Genomic DNA, 19,078 nt, shown 5'->3' on the forward strand with positions numbered 1-19,078 from the left:
CCTTGGTTCTAATACGCATTAAAACTTTTCTACGGAAATTCTAAGGATCAAATCATTGCTTCTGCGACGAAGGTGGGATCCCGAAGGGCCACGCGTCGCAGAACTAAGGAAAACAAGCAATCAAATACTCGCTTTAAACCGTACAGTGTTCCTGGGCACTCGGCCGCAGGTTTTTTTTTACAGTCATTTCCCCCAACACTGTCTTAGTTTTCTAATGACTTCACTAAAGCTATACCAGATCCCTAGACTCTGGCCCGTGCGCGCGGTCAAGGTGGGCTGGGGCCTGGGTCCCCCGCGCCCGCCGCTCCCCGGCTCTCTCCCCTCAGAGGGGTCTGCACTTCCTCCTGCCTTAAGCCGGCCCCCTCCGCCCGACTCCGATTTCTCCTCGGACACGGCCCCTCCTCCTTTTTACCGCGGGGAGAGGGGGTGAGAGGAGATTGTGGCCTCACGTGGTCTGAGTCCCAGGAGAGAAAAGCAATCCGCGAGGCGCACCCCTTTCTTGCCCCATACCGAACCCCACATTTAGGATCCCGCTACCTAAAAGCGCCCAGCCAAACCCAGCATTTTCAGCCCGGGGAGAGCTAAAGTGACTCCGGATCACGTCTCTCTCCGCTGAGCTCTATTCTCAGCTTCTCCTTGCAAAAGCCTTGCCCGGTGTGCGCCCTTCTGTTTAGGAATGTGTATTTTAGTGTATCCGGAAGAGGAACAAATCTTTCAAGCAAATTCCCTTTCTGGTGCGCTCCCCCCCTCCCCCGGCGAGCGAATTCAGGGTAAAAGTTTTTCTTAACTTTTCCCTCCCAGCCCCCTGCCCCTCCCCTCAGGAATCCGCCCAGAGCGCTGCGGACAGTGCCTCTCCGGTTCCCTAGCCCGCCCCTTCCGACTTCCACCCAATCCAAAGGCGGCCACACAGAAAACAAAGGCTGCCATTGGGCCGCCCTGGAGCTCGAGGGCCCGCCCCCGGAGTGGTTTGTGAATGGGGGGAGGGGAGGGGGCGGGGCCGCCCGGAACCCTGCGAGCCCGACGCTTCTTCTGGCGAGTTGAGCGGCTCCGAGGCGTTACTCTGCGCTCCCTCCCGGCGGGCGGCGGCGGCTGCGGGTGCCGGGACTCACCGGCCAGGGTTGCGCGGGGCTGGAGAGGCCAGGCCCAGGCCGCGGGCACCGGGACCTCGCAGCTTCGGACGCAGTGTGACTGGATTTCTTGAAAGAACTCGCTGAGCTCTTGGCTCCAAGACGCCGATCGGACTCAGCGAGAATCAGCCGTTTGGCTGAAACTTGGGGCCAAGATTTTGGGGCTGAAGAAGGAGCGGGGAGTGGAGAAGGAGGCGAAGGAGGAGGAGGCGGCGGCGAGCGGAGCCTCGAGGCGAGGAGGCGGAGCAGCACCGTAGAGGCGGCGGCTTTGGCTAGCAAGCGGCGGCGCCCGGCTCTCGCCTGCCCGGGGACCGGACTTGGTGTGGGGGGCGCGCGCGTTACTGTGCGCTGACTCTAGAGACTTGGGCAAACTTTGAAGGGTAACCGGAGACGCTTGTTGCTCCTCGCCGCAGAAAAAGCCTCACCGTTACGTCGCGGCGAGCGGAGAAGGCGGCCCCCGCCGGCGCACCCGGCCCAGGCAGACGAGTTTGGGCCCCCGGCTGTTGCGCGAGTGCTGGGCGGAGGTGGCGGCGGCGCCCCCGCGGCGCGAGCACCCCAGCTGCAGCGCCCTCGGCTGCGCACCGCCCACGGCCCAGCCCCGGCGCCGCGAGGACTCTCATGCGCCCGGCGCAACGGCGCCTCCCCGGATCCCAGCCTCTCCCGGCTGCCTTGTCGCGATTCTCGGGCTGAGAACGCCGCTGCACCCGCGGCCGGCGATGCTGGGCCCCCGCGCGGCACCGTCGCGCTCGCCTCTGGGCCTGTGTACCCTGGTGCTTGCGCTGCTGGGCGCACTGCCCGCGGGCGCCGGGGCGCAGCAGTATCACGGCGAGAAGGGCATCTCAGTACCGGACCACGGCTTCTGCCAGCCCATCTCCATCCCGCTGTGCACGGACATCGCCTACAACCAGACCATCCTGCCCAACCTGCTGGGTCACACGAACCAAGAGGATGCGGGCCTCGAGGTGCACCAGTTCTACCCGCTGGTGAAGGTGCAGTGTTCTCCCGAGCTGCGCTTCTTCCTGTGCTCCATGTACGCACCCGTGTGTACCGTGCTCGATAAGGCCATCCCGCCGTGCCGCTCCCTGTGCGAGCGTGCCCGCCAGGGCTGTGAGGCGCTCATGAACAAGTTCGGCTTCCAATGGCCTGAGCGGCTGCGTTGCGAGAACTTCCCCGTGCACGGCGCCGGAGAGATCTGCGTGGGCCAGAACACTTCGGACGGCTCCGGCAGTGCGGGCGGCGGCCCCACCGCCTATCCCACCGCGCCCTACATGCCCGACCTGCCCTTCACCGCGCTGCCTCCGGGGGCCGCTGACGGTAGGAGCCGCTCCGCCTTCCCCTTCTCGTGCCCACGCCAGCTCAAGGTACCCCCCTACCTCGGCTACCGTTTCCTGGGCGAGCGCGACTGCGGCGCCCCTTGCGAGCCGGGCCGCGCCAACGGCCTCATGTACTTTAAGGAGGAGGAGAGGCGCTTCGCCCGCCTCTGGGTGGGCGTATGGTCAGTGCTGTGCTGCGCCTCGACGCTCTTCACCGTGCTTACCTACCTAGTGGACATGCGGCGCTTCAGCTACCCGGAGCGGCCCATCATTTTCCTATCGGGCTGCTATTTCATGGTGGCCGTGGCGCACGTGGCCGGCTTCCTGTTGGAGGACCGCGCGGTGTGCGTGGAGCGCTTTTCAGACGACGGCTACCGCACGGTGGCGCAGGGCACCAAGAAGGAAGGCTGCACCATTCTCTTCATGGTGCTCTACTTCTTCGGCATGGCCAGTTCCATCTGGTGGGTCATCCTGTCGCTCACCTGGTTCCTGGCGGCCGGCATGAAGTGGGGCCACGAGGCCATCGAGGCCAACTCGCAGTACTTCCACCTGGCCGCGTGGGCCGTGCCCGCTGTCAAGACCATCACCATCCTGGCCATGGGCCAGGTGGACGGGGACCTGCTCAGCGGGGTGTGCTACGTGGGCCTGTCCAGCGTGGACGCGCTGCGGGGCTTCGTTCTGGCGCCCCTGTTCGTCTACCTCTTCATCGGCACGTCCTTCCTGCTGGCCGGCTTCGTGTCGCTGTTCCGCATCCGCACCATCATGAAGCACGACGGCACCAAGACCGAGAAGCTGGAGAAGCTCATGGTGCGCATCGGCGTCTTCAGCGTGCTCTACACCGTGCCGGCCACCATCGTTCTGGCCTGCTACTTCTACGAGCAGGCCTTCCGCGAACACTGGGAGCGCACCTGGCTCCTGCAGACGTGCAAGAGCTACGCGGTGCCCTGCCCGCCCGGCCACTTCCCGCCCATGAGCCCCGACTTCACCGTCTTCATGATCAAGTACCTGATGACCATGATCGTAGGCATCACCACTGGCTTCTGGATCTGGTCCGGCAAGACGCTGCAGTCGTGGCGCCGCTTCTACCACAGACTCAGCCACAGCAGCAAGGGGGAGACTGCGGTATGAGCCCCGGCGCCTCCCCCGCCCTTCCTTCTCCCACCCCTTAGCAGGGGGAAAGGCGCGGTAGGAGAAGAACTGCGGGGTGCGGGGGGGGGCGCTTGTTTCTGTAACCTCCTTACGCTCCAGTGAGAAGTGACCTGGAAGTGAGAAGATATATGTAGAGATAGATATGCGTGGGTTTGGAAAAGAGGCCTGAGTGGAAAGACGGTTTGGATGAAAAGACTTCTGGCAAAGACTTGCAGGATGATGACGATGATGATGTTAATCCTGTACGGTACGGACCGACCTGGGCCAATCGAAAAGATTGAGATCAGAAGGTTGCTGTGAGTTCTTCCCGTCTCTGGGGCCGAACGGGGACTGCGAGCGATTCCCCTGCTGCAAGACAAGTGGCCTGTCCTCACTCCTGTGAGGCCCGGGTGAAAGGCACAGCTCTGTCTGCGGCGGCCGCTTTGTTGGGAAAACGGAGGACTCCCTGCAGAGTCCTTGTTAAGCGGTGGTCAAACCGTAATCTCTTTTCACTGGGGCCATACTGGAGCCCAGATGGGTTAATTTCCAGGGTCAGACATTACAGTCTTTCCTCCCCTGCCTCCTCCCGCCTGTCTTCCCTCCTCTACTCCTTTCAAGTCTTGTAAAGTAAGCATTTTGAAGTCTTGGGAGGCCTGCCTCCTAGAATCCTAATGGGAGGATGCAAAAGAAGTGAAGCTAACATTTTGCAACAAGGGAAAGATGGCGAGTAGTAGGTATTTCTACTACTTTTTTTCTTTTCTGGGGAAGGCAGGAGGAAGAAAGAAGGGTGTTTTATTTGGTTTAATACCCTGAAAAGAAGTGATGACTTGTTGCTTTTCAAAACAGGAATGCATTTTTCCCCCTGTCTTTGTTGTAAGAGACAAAAGAGGAAACAAGTGTCTCCCTGTGGAAAGGAACAACTGTGAAGACAGCAACTTTTATAGGCAAAGCAGTGCAAATCTGAAGTTTCCCTTTGAATGTTAATTCGGTTGCGATAAACATTCCTTTTTAAGGAAAAGTGAAGGGCACTGTGCTTCCATACCCCTTTCCGTCAGAGGTTCTGACTTGGCTAAAGGAAATGCAAGGGGTTTTGTTGTGTTTGTTTTAAGTAAATTTAATTCAGAACACATGATCCAACAGGCTCTGTTAAAACGTTCAGGGAAATCTCCCCATTCATTTTTTTGTCTTCCCATAAACCTGCATTTAGGTTTTTTTTCTATTTTTTCCCTCCAATTTGAATCCTTCAAGATAAAAGGAGAAGCATAATGCCTTTAGCCTCATAATAAAGGAACGTTAAATTTTTTAAAAAGTAAAAAAGCATTTTGTCCTGTTTCCTTTGTTCCATAAATCCGTTTATAAAATATCATGTGTATGCTGACCCTGTCTTTGTGTGGCCGGGTGGGAAGGTGACCTGCAGAAATGACAGTGAGTGAAGCGGACAGTTCAAACCATGGGCCCCATTTTTAAGGAAAGTCATTAAAAGAAGGTAAACTTCAAAGTAATTCTGGAGTTCTTTGAAATGCGCTGGATGACTTAAATTTATTAATCTTAAATCATGTACTTTTTTTTCTATAATAGAACTCCAATTCTTTTGCGTAATGGGCTAAAGCTGAGCAGAGAATCATGGGAGCTAACCTTCACTCCACCTTTGACACCACCCTCCAATCTGGCAACACTATCCTATTTCTCAAAACAGTCTTTAAATGCTGTTTTAAATAGTTTTTAAATCATAGAGGGTACTGTCAGGAGTACAAGTTGCTTTATATATGTAATGTTAGGTTGAGTGGAGCTGCTTTTTATATTAAAGTTAACATTGACCTTGTGTTCCTTAAACCTCCAAAACTGTCTGATTTGTCAGATTTTTAAAACTCCCACTACACAGTTTTTGGCATCTTTTGTGTTGTATCTCTTGCATGTGAAATTTGTAAAATAGAGACAAGTGCAGTATGTATATTTTGTAAATCTCCCATTTTTGTAAGAAAATATATATTGTATTTATACATTTTTACTTTGGATTTTTGTTTTGTTTTGCCTTTAAAAATCTACAAGGAAGCCCCACTTTATCACATGTACAGATCACAAATAAATTTTTTTTTAAATACAAAGTGAACGTATATTTAGTTTGTGGTTCCTATGTAAGCCAAAGAACAGAATGTTGTATTATAGAAAGATGGTATGGAAGGACGCCACTGTATGTGTCCCTCATAGAGGAAGATGTTATATATATTAAGGTCTTTTTTCTTGCCTTTTAAAACACAGAGTGTGATGAATGCCTTAACTGTCCTTTATTTTTTTTCTGTTGTTGTTGCTTCCGGCCTCTCTCCACACCACCCTACCACACACACCACTAAGCTTTTTTCACATCCTGCTCTGGATAAATTACTGAAGGTACAGAATAAGCATCTCTTTTAGAGGGGTGCTACGCGATCCATGTTTTTACTACCCTTCAGGCATAGAGTCCATATTTGAAAGACGACTAGATATTTTTGGTCCACTTTTCTGGAGATGTTTTCCTTGGGAAGAATTATGTGATTTTTTTTTTTTTTTTTAATCGCTGATTGGTGTTTTTGTATTCTAAGGCCCCTTATCTAAAGTGTTGGGACTTAAATCCTTTGGGTTCAGGTGGCTGGGAAAGTCTGTAGTTGATTCCAGAGATCATAACAGGGGCATTGCACGTAGAGCCTTCCCAGCTGTAGGCTTCACTCTACCTTGTAGGTCAATTGAGCCAGAGGTCAAGTGATCCCCCAAGATGGCAGTGACTCAGCAGCTCCGGCAGGAATAGACTCCACGCCTGACCCCAGGATGGCCTCAGAAGCCACTGAAGCTATTCTCTCCTCTTGTCAGGCTAACTTTGGAATCAGATTAGACCGAGAAGGCTTCGCTATCCAGGCACTTTGATATTAAACAGTCCCTCAGGGAAATAATAAAGGCATTCTAAATACTTCCAATACAACCCTCGCTAGCTTTTTTTTTTTTTTTTTCTCTCCACTTTAATTCAGGTGTCTATTTGCTGGCTTTTCATAATAGAGTCCCCTCATTCTCTGGCAGCCATCACAGCAGCAGACAGGACACTGCTGTTTCTCCTTCCCTGCTTTGGCTCTACGTTTCTGTACTTCTAAAGCTCAACAGAAACAGTTCTGTTTTTGTTTTAATTAATAGGCTCACACACATGGCTGGTGTGTTTTACAAACACATGCAATGAAAACCAGTGACAGTCCTCACCAAGAGGAGGAAGGCTTGCGGCTGCACTGTGTGCAAAGCGGCTTTAAGATCCTCCTGGGTTTTGAACATCGCAACGGGTGGGAGGTCATCTTAAGCTGTGAAGATTTTGGCATCGAGGAAGGAAAAAAATAGCGACTTCAAGTCTCTTAAGGTTTATCCAGTTTTTGCTCATAAAATGACACCTTTTAGGTTAAAGCATGCCTCTTCTAACACCACAGTAATACTGCCTGTTAAGAATGTTTGCTTTTGGAGTAGGTGGAAGGCTCCCAATGGGGTTTTTTGCTCGCAAATTAACTGCTGAAGGCACTTAGACCCTTCTGTGGGAGAGCTATGTGACTGCTCCTGTAAATGTGTCCCCTTCCTCTCTTGTCAGTGCTGCCTCGTCCTGCAGGGCGCTCACAGATTGCAGAGCACTTGTCTTTAGCGAGGGAACAAAGACTGTGTATGAATAAATTACTACCTGCTTTTTTGCAGGCAAAGATAAAACTGTTCAGTTTAATTCCTTTCACAATGTGGTACGTCCTAACGTCGTAGATTCTTACCTAAGAATTTTAGAGCCTTGGGGATCCTTAAGGAGGTGCATCTTTGCAAAAAATAGAGAGAGAGAGTGCTTGTGAAAGGGCATGTGTGGAGTAGGAAAAACATTGGCAGGAGTTTGGTGTTAATCCCTAGTTAAGGAGCAGAAACACTTGTGAACATTTTCTTCAGTTTATAAAACAAAATTAGTCTAGACAATAACCCTATGCAACACCTAATCTTTTAAAGTAGGTTTGTGAGAAATCTTGGTGAGAAACAAATAAATGTCCTGTTGACAACATCTCACCATAAAAGAAAAAGTAGATTTTTTTAATGTGCTTGATAGAAAATAGTGATATCAGAAATTCTCTGGGTAGAACTATAGGAGTATAACAGCTGTAGGTTTGAGCCCTGTAATTATACTGGGAAATTCTCTTCTAACTCTCCCATCTTTAATTTCACTGAAAAGGCAGGTGGCTATTTATAGATGGTATATTTTTATATATGCATATGTGGATGGTGAATAACAGTCTACAGGGCTCCAGGAAATTCTAGTAGAGACCGAAGCACGCCAATGTGGACGTAAATATTTCGTAGATCTGTTCTATTTTTCTCTTATTTCACTGTCAGTGACATTAAAGTGATTTCATAAAACTTGGTTCTTCAACTCTTACTTTCCCATTTGTGATATTTCTTACCTCTGAATCTGTATTCCTCACATTTCATAGAAAAGTGAACTAGTTAAAAAGGTACCATTAAAATGTCAGGTCTTTGGTAAATACTCATTGCGCCTCTTACTCTCCGGTTGGGGGAAAAAAAAAAGTTCTAATTGGAATTTTCTGTTAGTACCACAGTGGTGGAAAAAGGGAAGTTTAGTCAAGACAATAGTTTATTATAAGTGATCTAGTCCAAGAAGTACTAATCAAGCAACCACTAGAGAAAAGGTAGTATGACAGGTACTAAAGGGATTACAGGATTACAGATAAAAGTAAGGAAGACACATTCCACCTAAAGTAACTTGCAGCATAGTTCAGGGTGAGGGAGGACAGCATCCCCCATGGAGGAATAAGCAACTAATTATCTTTCTAGGAAGAACTTGACAAGCGTCATCACAGAAGCCCAAATGCTATTTAGAATAATATTACTTGACATTTGGTGGCATTTACTGTTTTAAAGGCTGCTTTCACATTCATTATTTGACTTTATCCTCAAAATTATTGCAACAATCATGTAACATGGAATCATTCCTATTTTAAAAATGAAGAAGCTGAGAGGCTTAGTGAGTTGAAGTGACACAGGAAGAGGAAAGAATCATCTCCCGTCCTCAGATTCTGAGCTCGGTGCACTCCCTGTAACATGCCACACAGCCTCTCTCTAAAAGTACTGGGAGGTTCAGTCGTGGGAATAATCCACCTAATTGCAGAGGGTGGGTATCCAGTAAGAATGCATTTCCCAAGAACTCAGATTATGTGATTCACCATAACTTTCATGCTCTTAGATCAATTCCTTCATCTCCGTGGGCCTTGCTTTCCTCAACTGGTGAAGTTGACGTCGAAGACCAAGGCCCTCCTCCAGCATCCTGCGATTCCAAGCGGCTGGTATGAAGTACAAATATGGCTCATCCATTTGTGGACCATCCACGGCTATTTTGAAACCCCTGACTGGTTGTTTTTTCCTCCCGTAGGCCAGTGTGTCCCACCTCTCAGCAAACCAAGCCAGTGTGTGCTCACTGAAGGAAAATGAACTTTCCGTCGGCCTTTATAAGCGCAATTCAAAAAGAAAAATCATTAGTGTATTACTGTACACTGAAGCCAAAATATGAGTTTGGGAGGCTGTCTAGTTTCTTGAAGTAGCTACCATGCTTCTCCTCACTCCTCTTCATAAGCAATTGCTTTCTGCCACTGGGAGTCTGCCTTCCTCAATACCAAAGGGGTTTATTGCATCAGATCTTTTTGGTTTCTCTCAAAGACCACGTCCATATCACAACCAGGCTGGCTGCAGTCTCCTTATCCTGGAATTCTCATTGCTAGGTATTTCAAAGCCAAATCAACATTTTATGTGGCTGAAATAATAGGACAAAGGTTTTTGGTTCTGAACAGTTATACCAGCCAAAATTTTAAATGCTTCTCTAGGTCATTGTCCCTAAAGCCTCTTTCAGAAGACTTCAAACTAACAAAAGAATATTGAAACTACTATGAGGGATTCCAGTGTGCTTTGGCTGGGGGTCTACTTCACTTTGGAAGGACCTTTTGGGGAGCTCAAGGCCACCTCTTTTGCTGTTGAGCTTCCTTTAAAATGCTTCACACCTGCAAATCTGTTTATGTGGCATAGCCCTAACATCAGTTCAGCTTCGAGTTCAAGAAGTGGTCTCCGAGAGATGGGCATATCAGAATAGAAGCAAGAAAGGGCATTTAGGAGGCAGAAACAAAGGGAGGAACAGTGAAGAGATAAAGTGCCATATAGTCCATGAATGAAAACAAGCTGCTCAATTGATTTAAGTAAGACAACCACCTAATACCACCTACCCTTAGAAAATGTGATCCCCAAACTTCAGCGTGGCCTTGCAGATTCTGGAGGACAATTCATTCAAAGGGAAAAGCATCTTGGGGAGGGTATGGTGGGACAGTGGATAGGAAATGTAGTAACCAACAATGAAACTTGTGTTGCATAACCTAGCACCAGTTATATTTTTTAATTTCCAAAGGAAAACAAATGGCATGTAGCATTTAGTTCCAGTTTCCAAATCTGGGTTAGCTGGAAGGAGGGATGCATGGCAGCTGGTCCCTGAGTTGCTTTTTGTAGCAGATGATCTACAGAATAAGCCGTTGAGCTAAAAATCATGAATTATCTTCAGTGCCAACAAATTGTTTCTTGAGGACCTAGGACATGCCAGGTGCTGTGCCAGGCACTGGGTTTAGCAGACTGACTTCTGGAAATTGTTATCCTGAGTCTTAGCCAGAGCTAAGCACACACTTCTCACCTCACTTATTTCCCACACCAGCCTCTCAAGTGGGGAGTGGGCCAGAAATACCTTCACTGGTGTTTACAAACTATCTTTCTCCCCACTGTCCTAAAGTACAATAAGTGGTTAATGGTATCTTTTTTTTTTTTAACATCTTTATTGGAGTATAATTGCTTCACAATGGTGTGTTAGTTTCTGCTTTATAACAAAGTGAATCAGTTACACATACACATATGTTCCCATATCTCTTCCCTCTTGCGTCTCCCTCTCTCCCACCCTCCCTATCCCACCCCTCTAGGTGGTCACAAAGCACCGAGCTGACCTCCCTATGCTATGCCAGCTGCTTCCCACTAGCTATCTATTTTACATTTGGTAGTGTATATATGTCCATACCACTCTCTCACCCTGTCACATCTTACCCTTCCCCCTCCTCATATCCTCAAGTCCATTCTCTAGTAGGTCTGTGTCTTTATTCCCGTCTTGCCACTAGGTTCTTCATGACCTTTTTTTTTTTTTCCCTTAGATTCCATATATATGTGTTAGCATACTGTATTTGTTTTTCCCTTTCTGACTTACTTCACTCTGTATGACAGACTCTAACTCCATCCACCTCACTACAAATACCTCCATTTCGTTTCTTTTTATGGCTGAATAATATTCCATTGTATATATGTGCCACATCTTCTTTATCCATTCATCCGATGATGGACACTTAGGTTGCTTCCATGTCCTGGCTATTGTAAATAGAGCTGCAATGAACATTGTGGTACATGACTCTTTTTGAATTATGGTTTTCTCAGGGTATATGCCCAGTAGTGGGATTGCTGGGTCGTATGGTAGTTCTATTTGTAGTTTTTTAAGGAACCTCCATACTGTTCTCCATAGCGGCTGTATCAATTTACATTCCCACCAACAGTGCAAGAGTGTTCCCTTTTCTCCACACCCTCTCCAGCATTTATTGTTTCCAGATTTCTTGATGATGGCCATTCTGACCGGTGTGAGATGACATCTCATTGTAGTTTTGATTTGCATTTCTCTAATGATTAATGATGTTGAGCATTCTTTCATGTGTTTGTTGGCAATCTGTATCTCTTCTTTGGAGAAATGTCTATTTAGGTCTTCTGCCCATTTTTGGATTGGGTTGTTTGTTTTTTTGTTATTGAGCTGCATGAGCTGCTTGTAAATCTTGGAGATTAATCCTTTGTCAGTTTCTTCATTTGCAAATATTTTCTCCCATTCTGAGGGTTGTCTTTTGGTCTTGTTTATGGTTTCCTTTGCTGTGCAAAAGCTTTTCAGTTTCATTAGGTCCCATTTGTTTATTTGTGTTTTTATTTCCATTTCTCTAGGAGCTGGGTCAAAAAGGATCTTGCTGTGATTTATGTCATAGAGTGTTCTGCCTATGTTTTCCTCTAAGAGTTTGATAGTGTCTGGCCTTACATTTAGGTCTTTAATTCATTTTGAGTTTATTTTTGTGTCTGGTGTTAGGGAGTGTTCTAATTTCATACTTTTACATGTACCTGTCCAGTTTTCCCAGCACCACTTATTGAAGAGGCTGTCTTTTCTCCACTGTATATGCTTGCCTCCTTTATCAAAGATAAGGTGACCATATGTGCGAGGGTTTATCTCTGGGCTTTCTATCCTGTTCCATTGATCTATGTTTCTGTTTTTGTGCCAGTGCCAAACCGTCTTGATTACTGTAGCGGTTAATGGTATCTTGATCACATTCTGAAGATGGGGAAACTAGTGAGGCTAAAAGCAGCTTGTTCAGTGCCTCGAGTAATCATGATTCCCAAAGACCCTGAATCTGAACTTCAAGATGGGGTGTGGCCAGAAGGAGAGGGACATAAGGTGGACAGGGGAGTGACGGGTGATTTGGATCAGCTTTGGGAAAGGGAGCATGATTGTACAAACACTTTGCCAAGGGCAGTGAAGACTGGCTCTTTGTACTTTGCTGATATTGGCATTATCTTTATAATTGCTAACATGTATTGAATATTGGCCATATGCTAAGCCCTGGGTACAACCTGGTATAGCAGTTAAGATAATCCACACAAAGCCCGAACCACAGTACTTGACATCAAATAAGTGATCGATAAATGTCAGCATTATTATTATTAATATATAATTATCTCATTTATTCTTCACAACAACTCTATGAGGTAGGTATCATCATTCCCCCTCCCCAGTTTACATGTGAGGAAACTCAGGCTCTGAAAGGTGAGCTACAGAGCAGCAAAATTGACTATAGCCTGTGTCCCTAATCACCCAGCTACAAATATTGATTAAGGTCTCAATGTCTTCTATCCTCTATTATTCTTTTTACTTTAATCCAGGATTGAAGTGAGGGTAAGTGAGGAAAATAAGTTACATCAGGACAGAATGGAATCGAGGAGGACATTTGCAGTGCTAGTCCCAGGAAGTTTTTGTTTGTTTGTTTGCTTTGTTTTATTTTTTTGTGAGAAGCAGACTCATAAGTGCTGTTTAAATTCTAAGGGCTGGGGACTTCCCTGGTGGTCCAGTGGTTAAAACTCCATGCTCCCTATGCAGGGTGCCCGGTTCGATCCCTGGTCAGGGAACTAGATCCCACATGCCGCAACTAAGAGTTCTCATGCCACAACTAAAGATCCCGCATGCCGCAACTAAGACCCGACACAGCCATATAAATAAATAAATATTTTTTAAAAAATTCTAAGGGCTGGATGCTCCCTGTTCTTGCATGTTTCTACATTGGGGTCCAAGGGCCTGTAGCAAGAATGAGCTTGTGGAAGTGCTTCCCAGAACCACCCAGATGGAGCCCCTTGGAGGGTTGCTTTGAGTCCCTCCAGAGGTTTCCTCCATCGCTATGGCCTCCTTCCCTGCCCATTCCAGCCTCAGAGTTGGGACAGGGGCTTAAAAGGAAAACTCATGCTCCTTGCTAACCAGGAGTCAGTGACTGGGAGCATGAGGAAAACAGCCCTAGCATGGCAGAGACCCCCCTCCTAAAGCCCTGTTGAGAGAATCACAGGAACCGTCACAGTACCAGTATCACATATATTATATCAGTGTTATCGTAATGAAATGTTAATATGATAGCTTACTCTGTGCAGGTTCTGTGTTAAGCACCTAACATTAACTCATTTAATCTATACAACAACATTATGAGTTGGAAATTATTCTTGTTCTCATTTTATACGCTCTCAATATGGAATTCTGGAATCTTACTGAGCATTAGAGAGAGCTTATGTAAGCATCCTACCCTAAAAACCCTTTTTTTGTCCCCAGTTTACAGAAGGGACAATTGAAGCACAGAGAATTGATCTGGGCCTTAAGGATATAGAAGGAGGAATATTTTAGGTCAATTCTCCCCTGGAGTGCTCTTTAACAAAAAGGAAATGATTTGGTGGAAAGAGTAAAAACAATTCCAGAGAATGTAGTTAAATTCCTCTTCCCTCCCACCCCTGGCTCCAGAAAGTGTGACGAAGTGGGAAAGAAGCTCTCTCCCGATGCTGAACGCTCGGGTGGAACCCTGAGCCCACTGCACCTCCCCTGCCACATTTCTGCAGGCTTGCGGCATTGCCTGCAAGATAACTGGATTTCCAACCAGGGAAGGGTCCAGTCATAGGGGACTTCATAGCAGAAACGTGTAAATAAGAAACTCAAAAGGTTTTGCCCAGTACAACTGTCTGCTATTCTGCTAATCAAAGCCTGCTAGTTAGATGGAAGGGGAATCTAGAGCCCATTCATTAGTTTATGGGTCTAGGTAAGCTTTAGGTTGCTTAGAAATTATAGAGTCTCACAGAAAATCAAGTCATGCATAGAAGAAATGAAAGATTGTTGGTGGGGTGTGTGTGTGTGCAGACTACTATAAATAAAGGAAGCTTGCACGTGAGAGTGAGTTCAAACTGAACTTTGAGGCTCTAACGGGAGGCAGATTTGAGGGAAAAATCTAAATCTTAAGGTTAGATCTTTTTCATTTAACTTGTTATTAAAAGGCTGTTATACATATCCCGCTGACCCCCCGCCCCCCGCCTTTTTGTCTCTTTCTCTATCCTTCGTGATTAACACTGAAATACTGTAGTTATAGCTGCATTTCTCCTCGTCAACTTCTGGGTCTCATTCCACGAGGGTTGACATGGATGTCAAATGGATGTCATTTGACACCCTTGCACAAAGACACATACCAGCCTAGAAGGAAACTATTTAATTTTTAGCAGAAAAGAATCCATCCTAAGGATGATTTGTTGCCATTTTCATCACCATTTGCACTTAGCATTTCCATGGAATTAAATTACTAAATAGCATACTCTCTTTAGGAATCAGTCAATGCCATATTAACTTGCCACCAGTACTTAGGGCTTCCAGCAGAGCACACATTTGCCAGTGCTTCTTACAGCTTTCTTAAAAAAAAGCCAAAAGGCTTGATAAAGTCAGAAGAGCCCCAGAAAATGAGAACAAATGTTCAAACCAAATCATCCTCTCAAGTCCTAAAGATGTTTTATTTTACTGCTAGCACAGTAGCTGACAAAAAGGAAGGCTAAAAATTAAGCTTTCAAGTTCTCCATTTGGGGTTCACTTAGGGGAACTCCCTCTACAAAAGTGGATTCATACTTCTTTTAAGGTGAGAATCTATTTCACTGTAAGAGTTAAGTGAAACAGCAAGGAAATTCAGTTAGTTCATCTCTGATGAGAGGAAGGTGACATACAATTCTTCCATTCACCAAGTGGTTTTTGGTCTACAGGTTATACAAAATGTTTACTTCAGATAACTAAGTCCCCTTTCAGTGCACACACCACTATTATGCATTTATAACTGCTCTGTGCTCGTCTCTCAGCATTGCCCAAATCTGTCTGATCAGTTGAAGTGGAGGCCGAAAAAATATAAATTTGATCTCTACTATCCAATCAGAATCTACCTGAATTGTCCTTTTCTTATTTTTAAATCATAAAACACAATTTTCTGCTAGTCAGAATACCAGGTTTGGACTCTGCTTACAAACAGAAATACTCAATGGGTTCCACCTCCAAGACAGGTACTACATGTGTAGGGTAAACATTATGGTGTCTCTTAATCCTGGCTATTCGATTTAAAAAATGAAAGAACTTAACCCAAGTTTAGCCTTCTGCATAGGATCAGCCTTCAAGAAAAAGCAGAAAGGAGTTAGCCTCATTTTCCTCAGGGACACTTCTTTTACCCTAGAGATCTTTCTTACCTGTTACTCTGAACCAAGAAATAGGAAACACAAAGATGGAATGAGTTTAAAAAAAAAAAAAAAAAATCAAAGGGAAAACCCAGGAAAGAGAGAGAGCAAGATAGCAAGAGAAAATTCTGAACACAGCCCTGCTTCTGAGCCACTGACACCTCGATTCAATCACTCCTTTGTCAACTGTTAGTTGAAATAGTTGAGAGATCATTACTCTCATTCCCTGCGCCCCAGAGTTATGATGAATGGTAACATTAATTGAGGGTTTTGATGCACCAGGCGCATATGCAGAGTATACTAAGCACATCTTATCTCATTTGATTCTCTCAACAACTCTCTGAGATAGATACTATTATCCCAATTTAAAGATAGGGAAAGCTGAGTCACCAAGAGGTTAAGTTACTTGCCCAAGACCCCTTGATTCCTATGCTGTACTGCATTCCTCTTTCTGCTTTTTTTCCTACCCTGACTACTGAATTGTTGGTATCCATAGAATAGGCTCTGTTTCTCTGAAATAACTCTAAAACTGTGATTAGCTTTTCTTCGGATTGTGAAATATATTTATTCCAAGTCATGTGTGACTTGTTAGCAGGGTATTAGACCCTGTTTTTCCATGATCTATGCTTAATGACTTTACCCCACATGGCAGGGTATCACAGGAGGATCATGGCCACCAGTGGGGGAGCTGGTGACTGCTGGAGCCAAAGTGGATTTGGATTGAGCTCATCTCATTGTGTTGTTACATAAAAGGGGTTGCAGGGGAGCCCAATAAGAGCCTCCCTTGGGCAAAGTGACTCCAGAAGACCAACATCCAAGTCTACATGACGACTGCGTGTGGTCCACAAGTGTTCACTCTGAGTCCAGTCTCCAAACTCCCCATGAAGATGAGGGTTTGAGAAATAATGACAGGTTCCCTAAGGAGTTTGGGAGTTGTTTGGGAAAATGAGTTAATGGCTCTCTCTAAGCATTAAAAAAAAGTCCACTGCTGTTATTCAGTTTGGGGAAATAACTTCAGCTGAGTTGTTGAGTGCATGGTGCTAAGATGGTCAAAGGACAAAAGAATGTCTCAAAGCCAACCTAGGCTCCGCCACTCCGCAGCCTGAGATGTCCCCTTTCTCTACCAGAGGCATTCTGGGTAAGAGAGCACTGTTGGCAGAATAAAGGCAAGCAGGCATCTCTCTACCAGAGAACTAGTTATTGTAACTCCTCTATGGGACTTGCCTCAGGGGAAAGAAGGTGGTTACAAGGAAAATCACGCTCCCCCTATGGTTGTCAGAGGCTGGCTTTCTCCACTGTCTTCCCCTGCAGACCTGCAGGCTCTTGGTGTTTAAGAGGCATCGTGGCCCGCCATGACAAGGTCAATATTTTACTCTGCCAGCAACTGCAATTTATCCTTGGCTCCGTCCTCTCTCTTAACCCCTACAATCAGCCAACCAACTTGGATTCCAGTTTCCCCACGACCACCATCTCTTGCTTAGATCACTGTAATGTCCCCCTAACTGGGCTCCCTGCCCTCATTGTGGTCCCTCTTCCAAGTCATCCCCACACCATGCCAGAGGGAAACATGGTAAATGCAGCTATAACTATGTCTCTTCCTTGTTGAAAACCCTAAGCACAGCATACAAGGCCTTCCATGGTCTCTGCCTAACTCTCCAGCCTCATCTCTCACCATTCATGCTCTGCAGAGAGTACTCTGGTAATGTTGATCTCTTTAGAGTTGCCCTACATACTCATGATTCACTCGAATTCTTTTTTATTATCATTACTGAAGTATAGTTGATTCACAATATTGTGTTAGTTTCACGTGTACAGCAAAGTGATTTGGTTATATTTTTTCAGGTTATATTCTATTATGGATTATTACAAGATATTGAATATAATTCCCTGTGCTATGCAGTAAATCCTTGTTGCATACCTATTACAAATTCATGTTTTGATGAAAGGGAGAATTTGTAGCTATTTTGACTGCTGATTTAGAGGTTATCAGGCAAAATCAATTTCTCTTGCCCCATGACCCCATAACTAGATTAGAGCTGAACGTATAGTTGGAACTCTAAGTACTACTTTTGCTATAGACCGGCTACAATACCTCACTACAGCTAGAGAACAAAACTAAGAACTCAGAGGTTCTTTTCAAGGAATCATAGATCATTTTGAAAATCTGATGGAAACTACTGGCTCAGTCCTCAGAAAAATGCGTATATGGTCATAGGCATATATGACCAAGATTGCAGACAATTTCCTCCTACCTCCCCAAACCCACTGAACCAAGATTAAGAACCCCTGAATCAGAAAATACAGGTAGAATATTTAGGATTTTTCACTGATTCTTTGCACACACCGAAAACAGAGAATGGCAGCAGAGTTGTTTCTCCTTTTTAAAAGGCCTTGCCAAATCACAATGCCCCCATCATTTGAATGGGCTTCAGTGGCTCATCGAAGAGTGAAGACAGGCTACAGGAGAGCAACCCAGTCTGGAAATGTAGAGACCTGAATTCTAAATCCAGCTTTGCCATTTAATTCTTTTGTTCTTTCTCTCTTCTGTTCACACCAAGCCCCAGTAAAATGTGGATGCTTTTGGGGTCAGAGGACAGGTTAATGAGATAATGCTGGTAAAGCACTTTGCCCCAGGGAAAACTTCCTATGTAAACATGAGATATTATTAGACATTATCAAACTTCAGCCTTGCCAGCATTGACCCAGCCAGTGGTGAGTCCACTTTCTTATCTACTGTTTGGCCAAATTGTGTTCTTTCTCTAAGGCAGAGAGTGTAGGAGGTCTCCTATGGCTGGTGTTGGGGACTCTGATAAGTGGACCCTATCACCTCCCCTTGAGCAATGTGAACAGCTCATTTGACTACATTCAATTAAAGGCTCCATCCTTTACTAACAGTTAGCCCTAAATCTCTTTGTGCATACATATTAAAGCAATAATCTTTAGGGAATTCTTCCTTTCCTGTGTGTGTTAACTTCAGTGCAAATTATTCAAATATATCAACAGGAAAATAAATGTTATTTCATATTTGGGGATTGCGATTTTTTTTAATCACCTATGAGGAATGATTACACAGAATTTCCCCTTTATTTCTGCTGTTCTTGGACAATTTGAAAAAAGGAGAAAAACATGATGACCATTGGTTTAGGGAACATTAGTTTTAGAACTTATTAAACATAACAAAAAGAAAAGAGTAATTTCTACAATTAGTAAATTGTGGTTAAACTCAAATGTTTCAAACTAACACTTTTTTACACTCAAAAAAAAAAAAGGAAAAAAAAAATAGCAATCACTTGAGTTCTATGGGAACTTGTTTTAAAAAAATCTCAAGGGAGCTTTTTTCATCATTAGAATTGACAAGGACATAGTGAACTAAGAGAAACCTAAAACAACAGCAGTAATTTTCATCAACATGAAGATAACACGGAATCTTAACTCAGACCCTTAAGAAATCCCACTACAAAGGGAAAAGCGTTCACCCACAATTACCCACTCCTCATGCCACATACTAAGGGTACCTGACACATGACATTAGCCAGTGCTCTGCATTTGGTCAAAATACATTTTACCAAATTTCACCAGTCATGCATTTCAATCAGAAGAATGATCTTTCAAAGAGATTATTGAATCCTAACA

The 19,078-nt window shown here is 45.4% G+C and overlaps 1 protein-coding gene across 1 annotated transcript; it reads left to right on the plus strand.

Annotated features, from left to right (window-relative positions):
* Nucleotides 1-1,022: 1,022 nt before the first annotated feature.
* On the plus strand, nt 1,023-5,617 carry FZD7 (frizzled class receptor 7). The gene has a single exon (XM_061204010.1). The coding sequence runs from the start codon at nt 1,844-1,846 to the stop codon at nt 3,566-3,568; it is 1,725 nt and encodes a 574-aa protein (XP_061059993.1). The 5' UTR covers nt 1,023-1,843; the 3' UTR covers nt 3,569-5,617.
* Nucleotides 5,618-19,078: the final 13,461 nt, after the last annotated feature.

Source organism: Eubalaena glacialis, chromosome 1 (genome assembly GCF_028564815.1).
Source record: "Eubalaena glacialis isolate mEubGla1 chromosome 1, mEubGla1.1.hap2.+ XY, whole genome shotgun sequence".
In the NCBI taxonomy this organism is placed as follows: Eukaryota; Metazoa; Chordata; class Mammalia; order Artiodactyla; family Balaenidae; genus Eubalaena; species Eubalaena glacialis.